Source organism: Acanthopagrus latus, chromosome 1 (genome assembly GCF_904848185.1).
Source record: "Acanthopagrus latus isolate v.2019 chromosome 1, fAcaLat1.1, whole genome shotgun sequence".
NCBI classification, from domain to species: domain Eukaryota; kingdom Metazoa; phylum Chordata; class Actinopteri; order Spariformes; family Sparidae; genus Acanthopagrus; species Acanthopagrus latus.
Window position 1 is genome coordinate 5,249,871 of NC_051039.1, and position 12,830 is coordinate 5,262,700.

At 41.0% G+C, this 12,830-nt stretch overlaps 2 protein-coding genes across 2 annotated transcripts in view; one reads left to right on the plus strand and one right to left on the minus strand.

Moving 5' to 3' along the window:
• Nucleotides 1-4,119, minus strand: part of LOC119028490 (zinc finger protein GLIS2-like) — a 29,611-nt gene extending 25,492 nt beyond the window's left edge. Inside the window, exon 1 of the mRNA XM_037114582.1 lies at nucleotides 3,647-4,119. The gene's annotated coding sequence lies outside the window, so the exon portion shown is untranslated. The remainder of the gene's footprint in view (nucleotides 1-3,646) is intronic.
• Nucleotides 4,120-6,925: 2,806 nt separating this feature from the next.
• Nucleotides 6,926-12,461, plus strand: LOC119020430. The gene is made up of 9 exons (XM_037099757.1): nucleotides 6,926-6,976; nucleotides 8,011-8,313; nucleotides 8,397-8,630; nucleotides 8,749-8,853; nucleotides 9,551-9,760; nucleotides 10,536-10,871; nucleotides 10,987-11,241; nucleotides 11,368-11,461; nucleotides 11,699-12,461. The coding sequence occupies exons 3-9, from the start codon at nucleotides 8,447-8,449 to the stop codon at nucleotides 11,712-11,714; spliced, it is 1,200 nt and encodes a 399-aa protein (XP_036955652.1). The 5' UTR covers nucleotides 6,926-6,976; nucleotides 8,011-8,313; nucleotides 8,397-8,446; the 3' UTR covers nucleotides 11,715-12,461.
• Nucleotides 12,462-12,830: the final 369 nt, after the last annotated feature.

Here is a 12,830-nt window from a genome sequence, read left to right on the forward strand (position 1 = left end):
CTGGGGAGTACAGGGGGGATGGAGGAGGAGAGTGATGGAGCAGGAGGTGGAGGAGGAGGTGGTGGAGGCTGCAGGTATCCTCATATGTTCAACTGCACACCATCAGTTTGGGTTCTGGTCTTTCTTTCCTTTCACTTATTTTGTTTGCCGTTCTTCACTCGCTCCACCTTCTTTCTCCCCTCCCTCCTTTCTTCAGTTTCTTTCTTTGGCGACCTCACTTTGTTTCTTTCCTTCGTCCCTTTTTTCTTTTCTTCCTGTCTGCTGTTATTTCGACAGTACTTTCTTTCTCTCTTTCTTTCTTTCTTTCTTTCTTTCTTTGGCATTGTTTGCCTCGACTTTCCTTTCACTTCGTTCTTATTTAATTATCCCTTCAGTTCTTCACCTCCCTTCACTCCTTTTGCCTCAATTTCTTTCTTCCTTCACTTTAATTTTTTTTACTTTTGTCCTGCCACACTCACTGTTTTCCTTTTCGTGGCTCCATCTTTTTGCTTCCCTCTCCTATTTCTACCTTTCCTTTTCAAATTTTCTTTCCCTCTTGCATTCTTTCTTTCTTTCCTCACTTTCCATCATTCCTTCTTTCTTCCTATTGTTTGCTTCCTTTGCTTTTTACTTTACAGTCTCCCCCTTCTCAACTTTTTTTTTTCTTTCTCTTTTTTCTAGATTGCTTATTTTATTCCTTCTCATGCCACATTTTCCTCCATGCCTCCATTCCTCCGGCCATTCCTTGCATCCTTTCGTCTTCTTAATGTACTTTTTGGGGTATAATGTGACAGTCTCTGGCCAGACTCAGACTGGGGATATTACATTTGGTTGGTTTTATGAACCCATGTGGCCCCTCTTTTCTTTTTTCTTTTCTTTTTTTTTTTTTTTTTTTGGATTAACTTCACTTGCTGCCTTCGTCACTTTCTTCCTCTCTCAACTTTGTTTTTATTTTTGCTTTCTTTGTTTCTTTGGCTTCTTTTTTTTGGTTTGTTTTTTTGGTTCCTATCTCACTACTCCCCCTTTCTTCTTATTCCATTTAATAAACTCTTATTTCCCTCCTCTCTCTAGTTTCCTTCCTTCGTTTGTAAATACACCTATTTTAAAACTCATACATGAACACACACACACACACACACACACACACACTCACATATGCCATATGTTTGAGCGACACTCCCACCCTGCAGCAGACAGTGTGGGTGGAAGTGGGCTGTAAGGCAGACGCACCCAACAACAACAGGAAAAGAGTTTGCTTGGCTCTGAGCCTTTTTAAAAAAAAAAAAAAAAAAAAATCCATCCATGAGCGTCCGTCCAAACCTTTAGAGAACAGCATGATGCAACGGGCCTGCAACCTGCAGAGCGCTGCCGTCACGCGGAAAACCCCCTCAGCAAACGTCTCACCCTGACCACCCTGATGCATCTCAGACAGCTCAAGAAAAAAGGGGGCTCAAGTGGGTCACTCCCAAAAACCTTGCCCTGCCTCTGGGGACCCTGCACGGCTTTTAGGTCTAAGTGGAGGCTTAACATCAGCTCAGCTTGAGTTAGGAGGGTTTTTTTTGTTTTGTTTTGTTTTTTCCAGTGAGGAGGTGGACTCATGCTTTAGGGAGGATGGGGAGTCGTGATTGCTGATGTGCAGTGGTGTCATTGGGGTGGAGGACTTGTGGGATTTGATTAACCAAACTGCTCGTATAGGGGAAAAAAACGGGAAGTAAAAGGTCCTGTCTCCACCCTGTTTCACTCGGGAGCTGGTACAGTGTACGTGGGAGTATAAACTGGGTTTACAGTTCTTTTATAGGTTCGCCAGTTGGTTGTTTTTAAAGGTCCAGTCTGTAGGATTCAGCAGGACTGTTGAGCCTTCTATAACTACAGAAGGAGCTTTGTGACTGTCACATTACGCTGCCGTGTGTCTACAGGAGCCTGGAACGGACAAACTACCTTGTGACTCTGCAGAGGACCCTGGAGAGGGTGAAACGAAAGATATTCAGTCGGTCGCAATCTGCCACCTCAACACTAGGTGCCTCTAAATACTACGCAATGGACCTTTAATTGCCTCGTGGTCAGAATGTCGTCAACACTCTGTCCGTTGAAAGTTTAGGCAAGAAAATAACTTTCTGCTGTGTGACCGATCGTATGGGTTGTTTTAGACATAATGCCGTAATAAACAAAAGCAGCAAATCTCTGCCTTTAAAAGCTGGAACCACCAAATGTCTAAAAGTTCTTGACATTATTGCTGATTACTTTTCTTAAGACTAACAAATGAATTAATGATTTAAATGAGATTTACGGAATTCAGCCTTCTTCTTCCAAACATACCGATCAGATTTTTAAATCTTTTCAACTTCTTTTTTTTTTCAACAGCTTAATCACAGCCAGCACAACCAGTGTGTGACCAGTATAAGTAAGTACAACTACTGTGATTGTAAAACCATCCACTGGTGGTCCACTTTTTGTACTTTTACCAGGTTTATAAGAATGACTGTGGGCCCAGGACGGATCCCTGAGGCGCTCCGGTCAGTTAAGAGCTGTGGCCGAGGAGAATGTCACTGGAGGCCAATCAAAATAACTGAGAGTGGAAAAAAAAGGAAAAATCTCTCCGGTCGACTTGTGCCAAGCTCACGTAACAGTCACTGGCACGAGCAGATGTTCAAAACTACAGGTTTTATGTTCATTAACTCTTGGTGGACTTCAACACTTGTACACAATGTAATGTGCGCTAATAAAACGACACAATTAAGAGTGAAAAGACAACCAGATGAACTCGTAAACACAAGATGCCCAACATGTTTTGGATCATTCAGAACCATATTTTCACATCTGTGTTATTAAATAGATGTTAATACTTAATTTGTTGGCATCACAGTTATTGTTAATATTAAAATAATGTGGCAACACTGATCTCGATATTATTAAATGCCCCTAAAAACACCTCAGAGATGCGACGGCTGGGTGGCAAAATCAAACATAACTATATATTTTTTATGGACGACAGTAATGTGGACATAATTACTAACTGGAGGAAGTTAAAGGTGCACTACGCAGTTTTAGTAAAGATTTTAATGAAGAAGACGACGATCTTCACTGACTTTATAACTAAATAAACTGTCTTTCTTTTCATGACTGAATTTATTTGTGGCGGACCCTGCCATCTTTCTAGCTTCAAACAGTGTTCTGAGGGCCTTATTCTCCTCAAAGAACAGCTTGTTTAACAGTTCTGGACAAAATTAATATTTCTGAGTTAGTTTTACTTCCTGACAAATATTTAAAGTCTGAGTTTAAAGGAAAAGTAGATTTTTGAGCCTCATTCCAGACTTCTTAAACGAGGATGCTCTCCAACTCATCCAACTAGTCCAAAAACATCAGTCTTTGAGTTAAATTGTTGGGAATGAGACACAAAAAACAACTTTTTTCCTTACAGGTACATCCTTTAAATTTCTTCTCCGACACCACGCAGTGCCCCTTTAAGGTTCAGAACAAGCAGAGCAGCTGGGGAAAGTTCAGAAAATTATCTTTTAAAGATAACTTAAATAATTTATCATGTTTTAAAGACACTAAAAATCAAAGACAACATATCACGACGATGATACGATATGGATATATCGCACAGGTATCACACATTTCTTCTGATGACGATGTCACACCAGATGTGAGAATAAAGAGGATTTACCTTTCAAACAGCCTGTAGACGGTCGCTCAGCCTCCTCTGCTCCCTGCTGTCTGTCTCAAGATGCTTCCAACACACAAACTGAGGACACGAGTGACTAAAAATCTCCAGTCTCCAGTAACATCTCCGATTAAGTTATCAGTTGTCTCTGTGTGGATGTGATATTTCAGGCGGTGGGGGGGATAAAAAGCGAAATCCTCCCACAGGGGATCGTTCAGGAGGAGGAAGGAGCGCCTGCTGCGAGGGGTCTCAGCTCTCAGATACGCAACAAAACAAAACAAAAATCAAACACGAAAACCTTTTCTTTGTGAGTAGCTTTTCTCTCCGAGTTAGAAAGACGTGAGAAGAAGGGAGTCACTAAAATTTTAATGCGTGAACGTCAAATCCGCCGCTGGAAGGTTATAAGAGTTTCTCCTGGAGGCGCATCGCCCAGTTGCGACGCTGGTCAACTGAAGCTTCCAGCGGCGGAGAGGAGAGGAAGAGGCTGGGAGGAGGAGGAGGAGGAGGAGGGAGAGGAGGAGGAGGAGGAGGAGGAGGAGGAGGGAGAGGAGGAGGAGGAGGAAGAGGAGGAGAGGAGGAGAGAGAGAGAGAGGTGGAGGGGAGTTACAGAGAGGGAAATAAATGCCAGAGTGGAGATCCAACTTCCTCCACCAGCTGTTGACTCTCACGACAGTCTGAAGTGTGCGTGTGTGTGTGTGTGTGTGTGTGTGTGTGTGTGTGTGTGTGTGTGTGTGTGTAATTAAAGGATAAGTTCACCCCAAGAATAACAAATTTCAGTCGTCATCATCATCTCTTCACCCCCACTCTGATGGGAAGTCAGGAAAGGGTTTTATAGTCCACGGAACATTTTCTGGAGCTTCGAGCTCCTAAACAGCTGAAGTAGATGGGGACTTATTTTAAAAAGTTATTTTAAAAACAGCTGAGAAAGGAATAAATAATGAGCTCAGACAGCTTATCTGCCATTATCCAAGTCTATGGAAGCCCAGAGAGCTCAAACTGATTCGAAAAACTTTATTTACATCCTTGACATGCGGCGGAGCTTCTGCGACCTCTTCAGACATGCTAACACTGTGAGCAAAGCAGCTTCAATCTTCTGGACAACTTGGACGATTTAAACGTGAATATAAACAAAACACAAATCTCCAGAATAACGAACTGAACACAAACTGATTTAAAAAGATGTTATTCACATTAAACGAGACGCCGTCATGCTCACAGACCGAACTGACAGTAACACTTTTGGCTTTACTGTTATAGTGAAAACTACAGATTCTTTTGAAAACAGCTTTGGTGATGAATTTTATTTATAAAGCACCTTTAAACAAAAAAAAAGAGTTTACAAGGTGCAAGCAGGAAACTCTGGAAGATGATATTGCAGAACAAACACTCAATAGTCAAGTCAAACACGAGGAAGTCTCATCTAAGGTGAGTTAAAAGAAGAAACCAGAGCAGAAATTGTAACAACGAATTTGAGTTTTCTGTTAAACTCGGCATCTTCGGGCTTCCACAGTCGTGGATTACACCACTCAGGCCATAAGGAAACATTTTAATCACCTTTTTTGACTCATTGTGACTGAATTTTCTTTCTTTTGTGGCGAACTAATCATTCAACACTTCTTGTGCCAGTGAAGAAAATCATGATTTTAACAAAATATCAGGTTTAAAGAGGCACAGGTGGTTTAACACTTTTGTCTCTTTGCACCTATAACTCACTGAATTTTTTGTGACTTCTCAAACCATCATCACCAAATGAATTTATATCAGATACACAGTGTGCACAAGTTTATTCAGCTTCACGTAAAGTCTGAGGATCATCCAGGATGTTTGATGTCGTTAGCAAACTTCCTGATTAGCTTAAGATTAAATGATATCACTTTAAATTCTAATGAAAGTGAAGAATTGCCCCAGAGTCAGTTTGTCGGCTGTAACATCTGCTTACTCATTCACACAGTTGTGCAATTACACATGCAAGGTCGGGCGGGAAGTGGTCAAATAAAAAAAAATTAAAAAATTAATCAGATGACAGTCGTCCCAGTCGAGTAGAACACAAATAGTTGCACAACTGCATAAAATGGGCCTTTAATTAAAAAAAAAAAACTTTTGCAGTCGTGTTTTCCTCTGCTGTGTTTTTAATACAGGCCTGTTGCAGATCATCACACAGGTCAGTAGTCAGAGAGTGTATAATGTCTCCCTCTGGTGATCTAACATGGGAACATGCAGGTCGGGTCCAGCTTCAGTCCTGTAGACCAGACTTCCCTGGTCTGCAGGACCAGTTTTGGGTCTGAACCGAAACATTTCTGTAGTGTATCCCGTAGCAGGTGTGTCTTGGATCTACTGTGAGTCTGCAGATAAGCCTGGCTGGAATTTCTCAGGTGTCCAGAAACACAACTCCTTGTGATTCCTGCTGCTGTTCTGTGTCTGACGTTACATTAATGCTTCACAGGTCCAAAACATGTCAGGAGTGACCGGGTCAGAACTTCTGGGATGATACTCTGTTGTTGAGTTTTTCAGTCTTTTTTTATTTTTGTCTTTGGCGGTTTAAAGGACAACAAGCTGCCATCGAGTTCTGTTAGATTTGAGGGGAGACAGGCATCTACGGCGGCCCTGAAGGTCAAAAACACAACATTACATAAAGAACCACATAAACCATAAAGAAAGCGCCACACCATGGGAGAAAACACAGCCTGGCCACAGCCTATCAGTGTGTTTCTGTTCCCGTACTCTGTACACGTCTGGATGAAAAGCCTCGCGTGTTTTGCGGTACGTTATTCATCTGCGACCAGCCCGATCATCAGTGTTGCTGCTTGTAGCTCCTGCATCCAGCATCCAGCCTCCAGCACCTCCAGTCAAGTCTGTCTCTGCATTTTCTGTCCCTTGTTTTACATTCTTAAATGTCACAATCAGACGTCTTGGGTAACACATGTTGATCTATGTGCAACTTCAACACTGGTGGTCTGATAAGGCAAACTTCATGAAGATGCATGTTGAATGTGGGCGGGAATTTATTTCTTTATTTCTTTATTTTTAGACTGCAGCAACAGTTTCCAGGAAATCTGATATATTTGATGTATGAGATATCTGGTTTCTCAAGAAGACATCACACCCTAAGGATCAGTACAACCGAACAACAGCTTCGACTGGTGAGTTATATCTAAATATTCGAGGATTTGCATGAATGTAGTCATTGTGAAGACATAAATAATTAATATCTTGTTTTTTTAAGATTGGTATATTGATTGTTTTTATTCCCGGTTTTAAGTTTAGCGACTACACCAGCCATGTTGTTGGCAGAAGCAGAATGTTTGTTTCTGGGTTTCATCTTGTTCGTATCAGGTACGAATAATCGTTTCTTCTTCTTTTTTTTTTTTTAACTTTTTTTCTGACAGGGTGCTCTTTGGTCTGTAGGCGCGACATGATCACTGAATTCCATTTTATTGATTTCATACACGAAGCTCACCTCACTCATCTTGTGGTGTACGACTCCACCACGGTGAAAACAGGATCTCCTCATGCTGATGTTTACTATGAATGTCTTTAGTATTTAGTCATGAAGCAAAGAACTGGAGTAGAGGAACTTCTGAACACATTGTGGTTCAGATGAAACAACATAAAAACACTCATATTGGAACTAAAAGGTGCAAAGTTTTTCCAGTACGTTTTGTCAATATGAATTAACTGGATAACTTGAGCTAACATTGTGTTTATGTTGCATTATTATGGATAAGTTAAAGGTCTTATTTGTAAGAAACGTTGACTGACGTGCCACTATTTAACGAGTTGGGAATGAAACTCAAAAATCAACTTTTCTAACAAATAGAAACTTTAAGGAGGATTTCTACGTAAACATAATGTGTTTTTTTCTGGGTTTATTTAGTTTTATACATAAAAGCAATCCATTTTAACTTTCTGTCTCCTGTAATAAATCAGACAGCTAGTAAATTTAATTTACACACATTTACACACTTTGCATTAAAATTATGTAATAGAATTAAAAGGACTATTCACATGTACTTAAATACAGCAGCCACTTGAGATTAGATTTTTTTATTTTGTATTAACATTTAAGCAAAATGACGATCTTTCTCTACCAGAGGGCCTGAATATAACTAGAGACCCTTGACTGACTCAGAGACAAAATCCAGGCAGCGATCACTCTGTTCAGCACAACATAGTCATGAAAACAGTTAAGTAATAAACACGCGTCATTTCCGACCAGATGATGCCATAGTGCAACGCTAAAATCTCCGTAGAATCCATTTAACTATAATCTGTGAACTGATTCTGATGTTTTTTAGAATCAGGGACAGTATGATTTGAAAGGTGATAAATCCGTCCAGATGTTTGCTGATGTAAGTTTCCTCTCACAGGGCTCGAGGGCCACGCAAACAGAATCTGTGCCCTGAGAGGTTCGTCGGTGGATCTGCCCTGCTCACCTGAACTCCCCACGTCAAGCATAAACTGGTACACTGTGGGGTGGGATGGTGCCAGCTTTTATAGGAATAACTTCTCTGCAGATGGAAATCGTACCGCGTACAACACATTTGGAGAGAGTAACTTCACTCTAACGATAAATGATCTACGAGAGAGTGATACAAATTTTTACTGCTGTGGAAATACAGACAACAATGCAGGACACTGCTGGTACTATAGAACTCAGCTCCAGGTCACAGGTGCAGTCAGTTTTTAACGTTACTGTCATTTATTAACGTCTGACATCTGTATTGTTTCTTACTTTTGTTCCTCATCATCTCAGACCTGCAGGTGAAGGTGATTCCCTCCACAGAGGGACACACAGTAACACTGATGTGCAGCACCAGCTGTCCTCTGACTGAAAACCCTGCAGCCTACATCTGGTACAAGAACAGAGAGTTTCTCTATGAGGACTGGTCTCCCTGGTACCAACAGCTGGTCAGCAGTGAGGAAGCAGTCACATACTCCTGTGCTATCAAAGGCTACGAGGACCTCAGAGCCCCTCAAGTCTCAGTGGGTGAGTGACAGCCATTATCAAGATTAAAAAAAAAACCCTTTATTAATCATGCACTGGAGCCTTAAATCATAAACCTTTTGAACTAAAGTGGCTGCGTCTCACATTTCATTTTGTCCAGATTCTGTCACATCAGCCTGCTTCAGTGTGACCTATGCTAAAGGGAGGATGTGTTCTTATGTGTGTGCATCAGTGGATGAGCCCTGCTCCATCACATATCCAACAGGTGTAGTTTCAACATCCACATACAATACAAATGTGATTACGTGTGCAATGCCCCCCCCCCCCCCTGCAAAAAAGTGCTAAAATTCCTTTAACAGAACAGTTTATTCAAAAATCAAAATCCAGTCTTTAGCTCCTCCCCCTCCATGTTGACAAAAAAGACGAGTGAAGTTTGATCGTCCACAAAACATTTCAGGAGCTTTTCGCAGCGTTCCCCTAAACAATTGAAACATGTTTTAAAAAGTAAAAGAAGAAAAAGAGAATAAAATGTTTCCATGCAGCTTATCTGGCGTTATCCAAGTCCACAGAAACCCCAAGAACACAAATTGATTAGAAATAGACAATATTTACACCCTTAACATGTGGTGGGGCTTCTGTTAGCGTAGCATTCAGTTTATCGGTCCTCTTGAGACTGGATTAAGCCAGATGAGCTCTGTCTCTTTCTTTTTTTTCTTTTTTTTTACAATTTAAATCAAGTGCCCCAATACTTCAGGAGTTTAGGAGAATGCAGCAACAATCTTTTTCTGTGAAGCTCCAGAAATGTTTGTGCTCACCCGACTCTCTATCAGTAGATAATGACTCACTTTCATTTTTGGTTGAACTGTTCCTTTAAAGTCATATTTTCACAGTAGAAATACGACACGTTATACACACTGTCTGTGATCATGTTGTACTGAATTGTATTTATCATCTCCGAACAGAAGTAAGCATTCAAAGTACTCCTCTGGTGAGCCACCTCTCCAGAGTGGCCTGTACCCCCAGCTGCCCTCTGACCCACAACCAGACGTCCTACAGGTGGTACCGGTCCAAACGCCTTTACAAATACTCAGAGAGTCGCCGCATCACCGTCGACACACTCGACGTCTCCTGTGCTGTAAAAGGCCACGAGGATCTGTCCGCTGCTGGATTCTGTGAGTATGAACCAGCTGTTGATGTCGTGAGCCTGAGGACTTTAAAACAATATATTAAACAATGACTGAAGAGTCAAAGGTGTCACTGTACGGAGGCCCAGAGAAGCAAAACTCATCTAAATTGTTTCCTCTTCTGTTTTCTTGTGACGGAGATAAAAAAACAGGTTATTTATTTTTTATTTGTCAAACAGGCGGGAAAAACATTTGGGCAGATTTTTTATTTTTTATTTTTTTGTGTGTGTTTGCTATCAAGTGATTTTTTTTTTCACCTGTGAAAAATGGTGAGAACCAAAATTTAAGGGGACATTTTTTTTGTCTAATTGTTGTTATAATAAGTTCATTTTTGCCACGAGAGGCTCACATTATAATTGTCTTTGGCTGAATGGTCCCCAAATAGCCTCTCATGCCTTTTTTCACAGATGAAAAAAAGCAATTTAGCAAAGTTGTCTTGGCAAAACTGAGTTGTTTCACATTGTAAGTTTTGTTTCCACTCGGTTCTCAGATGAAAAACAAATTTACTTTAATTCACTTGTTCTTTAACATCATGTTGATAACATTTGTATGTAGACAAATCATTTGTTTGTTTGTTTTAAATAATACATCTACAGAGATTCGTAGAAAGGTGAAGAATAACAATCTCTTTTTCTTAAAAACTTTATTATGATTGTGAATGAATAATTTTACGAGTGTGTTGAGTCTAAAATGATTTCTGATAGTTGATTCCAGCTTCTAACAAGGTAGAAAAACAGTGTTGGCCTTTCGTTTTGTATTTCAGGTAGTAACAATAACAGCTGCAGCAGAGAGAGCTACGTCAGCAGGAGGATCTGTGCTGTGGAGGGCTCCTCCGTGAACGTTCCCAGTGAAAACTTTCCCTACAGGCAACATGAATGTAAAAGACTGTTCAAAATGAGGAGGAGTGGCGAGGATGATGCTAAGGAGCCGGCAGAGGACGCCGGTCGCCTGGAGTATCACGACAACACGGACGGCAGCTGCATCCTCAGGATTAAAGAGCTGAGGAAGGGAGACTCAGCAGAATACACGTTCAGATCCCTCGAGAGACACAACCGATGGGAATGGTCCGATTATCCTGGAGTGACTTTGGTCGTCACAGGTGAGACTCTCATCACAGTCTGATCAGCTGAGCCATCACCTCCCCAATGACGACTGCAGGTCAAGTTTCGAAGATGTGTCTTTAACATTTTCTGACATGTTAAACCGTCTCTCAGGTCTGAAAGTGACGTTCACTCCTTCTGCAGTGGTGACGGAGGGTCAGAGAGTCACTCTGACCTGCAGCACCAGCTGTCCTCTGAACACAAACTACACCTGGACCTTCAACAGTCGACCTCTGAACCTGCCAGAGAACCAGAACAACAAACAGCTGGTTCTGGATCCATTAACAAGTCAGCACGCAGGAAACTACTCCTGTACTGTGAACAGTGAGAACAACAAGATGTCTCCTGAGGCGACTCTCACTGTTCTGGGTGGGCGTTTCCTTTTTTTTTTTTTTTTCATTTTCACTGGAAGGTTTTAACAACTTCATCTCAGGCATTTTGTGAAGACATCTCTGCAACCTCACATCTCCTTTTAATGTGTCCAACCACAAACAGAAAACTCACCGTCAATGGCAGCGATTAACGCAGTGAGACTGACGGTGGCGCCGCTGATCCCGATCCCTCTGCTTGTCTTCCACCTGTGGATGAGGTAACACACCTGATATCATTCAGTTCTGTAGTTTGTCTCCCTGTACAGGATATATGTGAATTCTTTGAACAGTAGTACTTACAAACTGTTTGACTACTAAAATGGTGACAGGTGAGTAAAAAACTAGAAACTTTCTGTGTGTCTGTGTCTCCATAATGTAAATTATTACATTTCAGGGTGAAAACTTCATGCGCCTGTGTTTCCCTCCGTCATAATCTCTGTTTAACCGCCCTGCAGATGGACTCGGCCATGAATCCTGCAGCACCGACAGAACCAGCAGAACCAGAACCAGAGAGCAGGAACACACTGTGTTATGTTCAGTGCATATCGACGCTTCACACGCACTGCAAAAGCATCTCTCACATCAGAGCTACTGCGATACACAGCATGTACAGAATGTTTAGTTGTTTTTAAGTTTTATATTTTGCAAGTGAATAATGGATTTTAATTTGTCAAGTGAACAGAAACATGAATGTGACATTATCAGGTAACACTTCATTCTACAAGTCTGGAAATGTCATGGTAAGAAGGTGATAATAACAAGTTATATGACTGAAATTCAAACAATAATGACCTGAAAATCTTATGACGTGATTTAATTATAATATTAGTTGGAAACTTGCAAACTGGTTTCTGTCTAGTTTAACTCAACAGGCCGCCAAAATTCAAGTAAGCGGACTTTCCAGCGTGTTTCTACACAACTCCCTGCAGGTCAGTAAACTGGAGCACATTTTTTAACCAGTTATTTTGACACTCTCACCTGTGTGCTTCAATTTACCGACCCGCTGTTCGGCAGAAATGTGGAAATTCAGCTGCAGCAACTCATTTTAATCCTTCAACTTTAAATTGAGACCGTTTCATCACCAGCTAAAAGTTCCTCGCAGAAGCTGTCTTCGAATATTTCATTGAAAGTTTCATCGTCATGTTAAAAGAGTAATAAAGCTGTAAAAATAAAAATGTCTTTTAAATCGAAATAAACATTTATAATAATCATTATTGAAATCTGATGCTGTTATTTAAGCTGACCTCTTGTCTAGCTGAGTAGACATGTTAATCTCATATGTTGTATAAAGTCACGCTGCACTTTCTAATAGTTTTATCTGCTCAACTTGAACCTGCAGAAGTCATCAAGGCCAAGGTTTCATATTAAAAAACAAGTCACGACAGGGATATTTTATTGTATTGCTGTATTGTATTGTGTTGGGATCTTGTTGTTGTCATTGCTCTGATTAAATGTCAGGGGAATAAAGGTGCAGACCTCCGGAACGAGTCATCTCGTTGGTGCATAAATCTGATGCTGCAACCAGCAGCTAGCGAGCTTAGCTTAGCATGAAGACTGAAACAAACAGGAGGGGAAAGAGCTCACTTG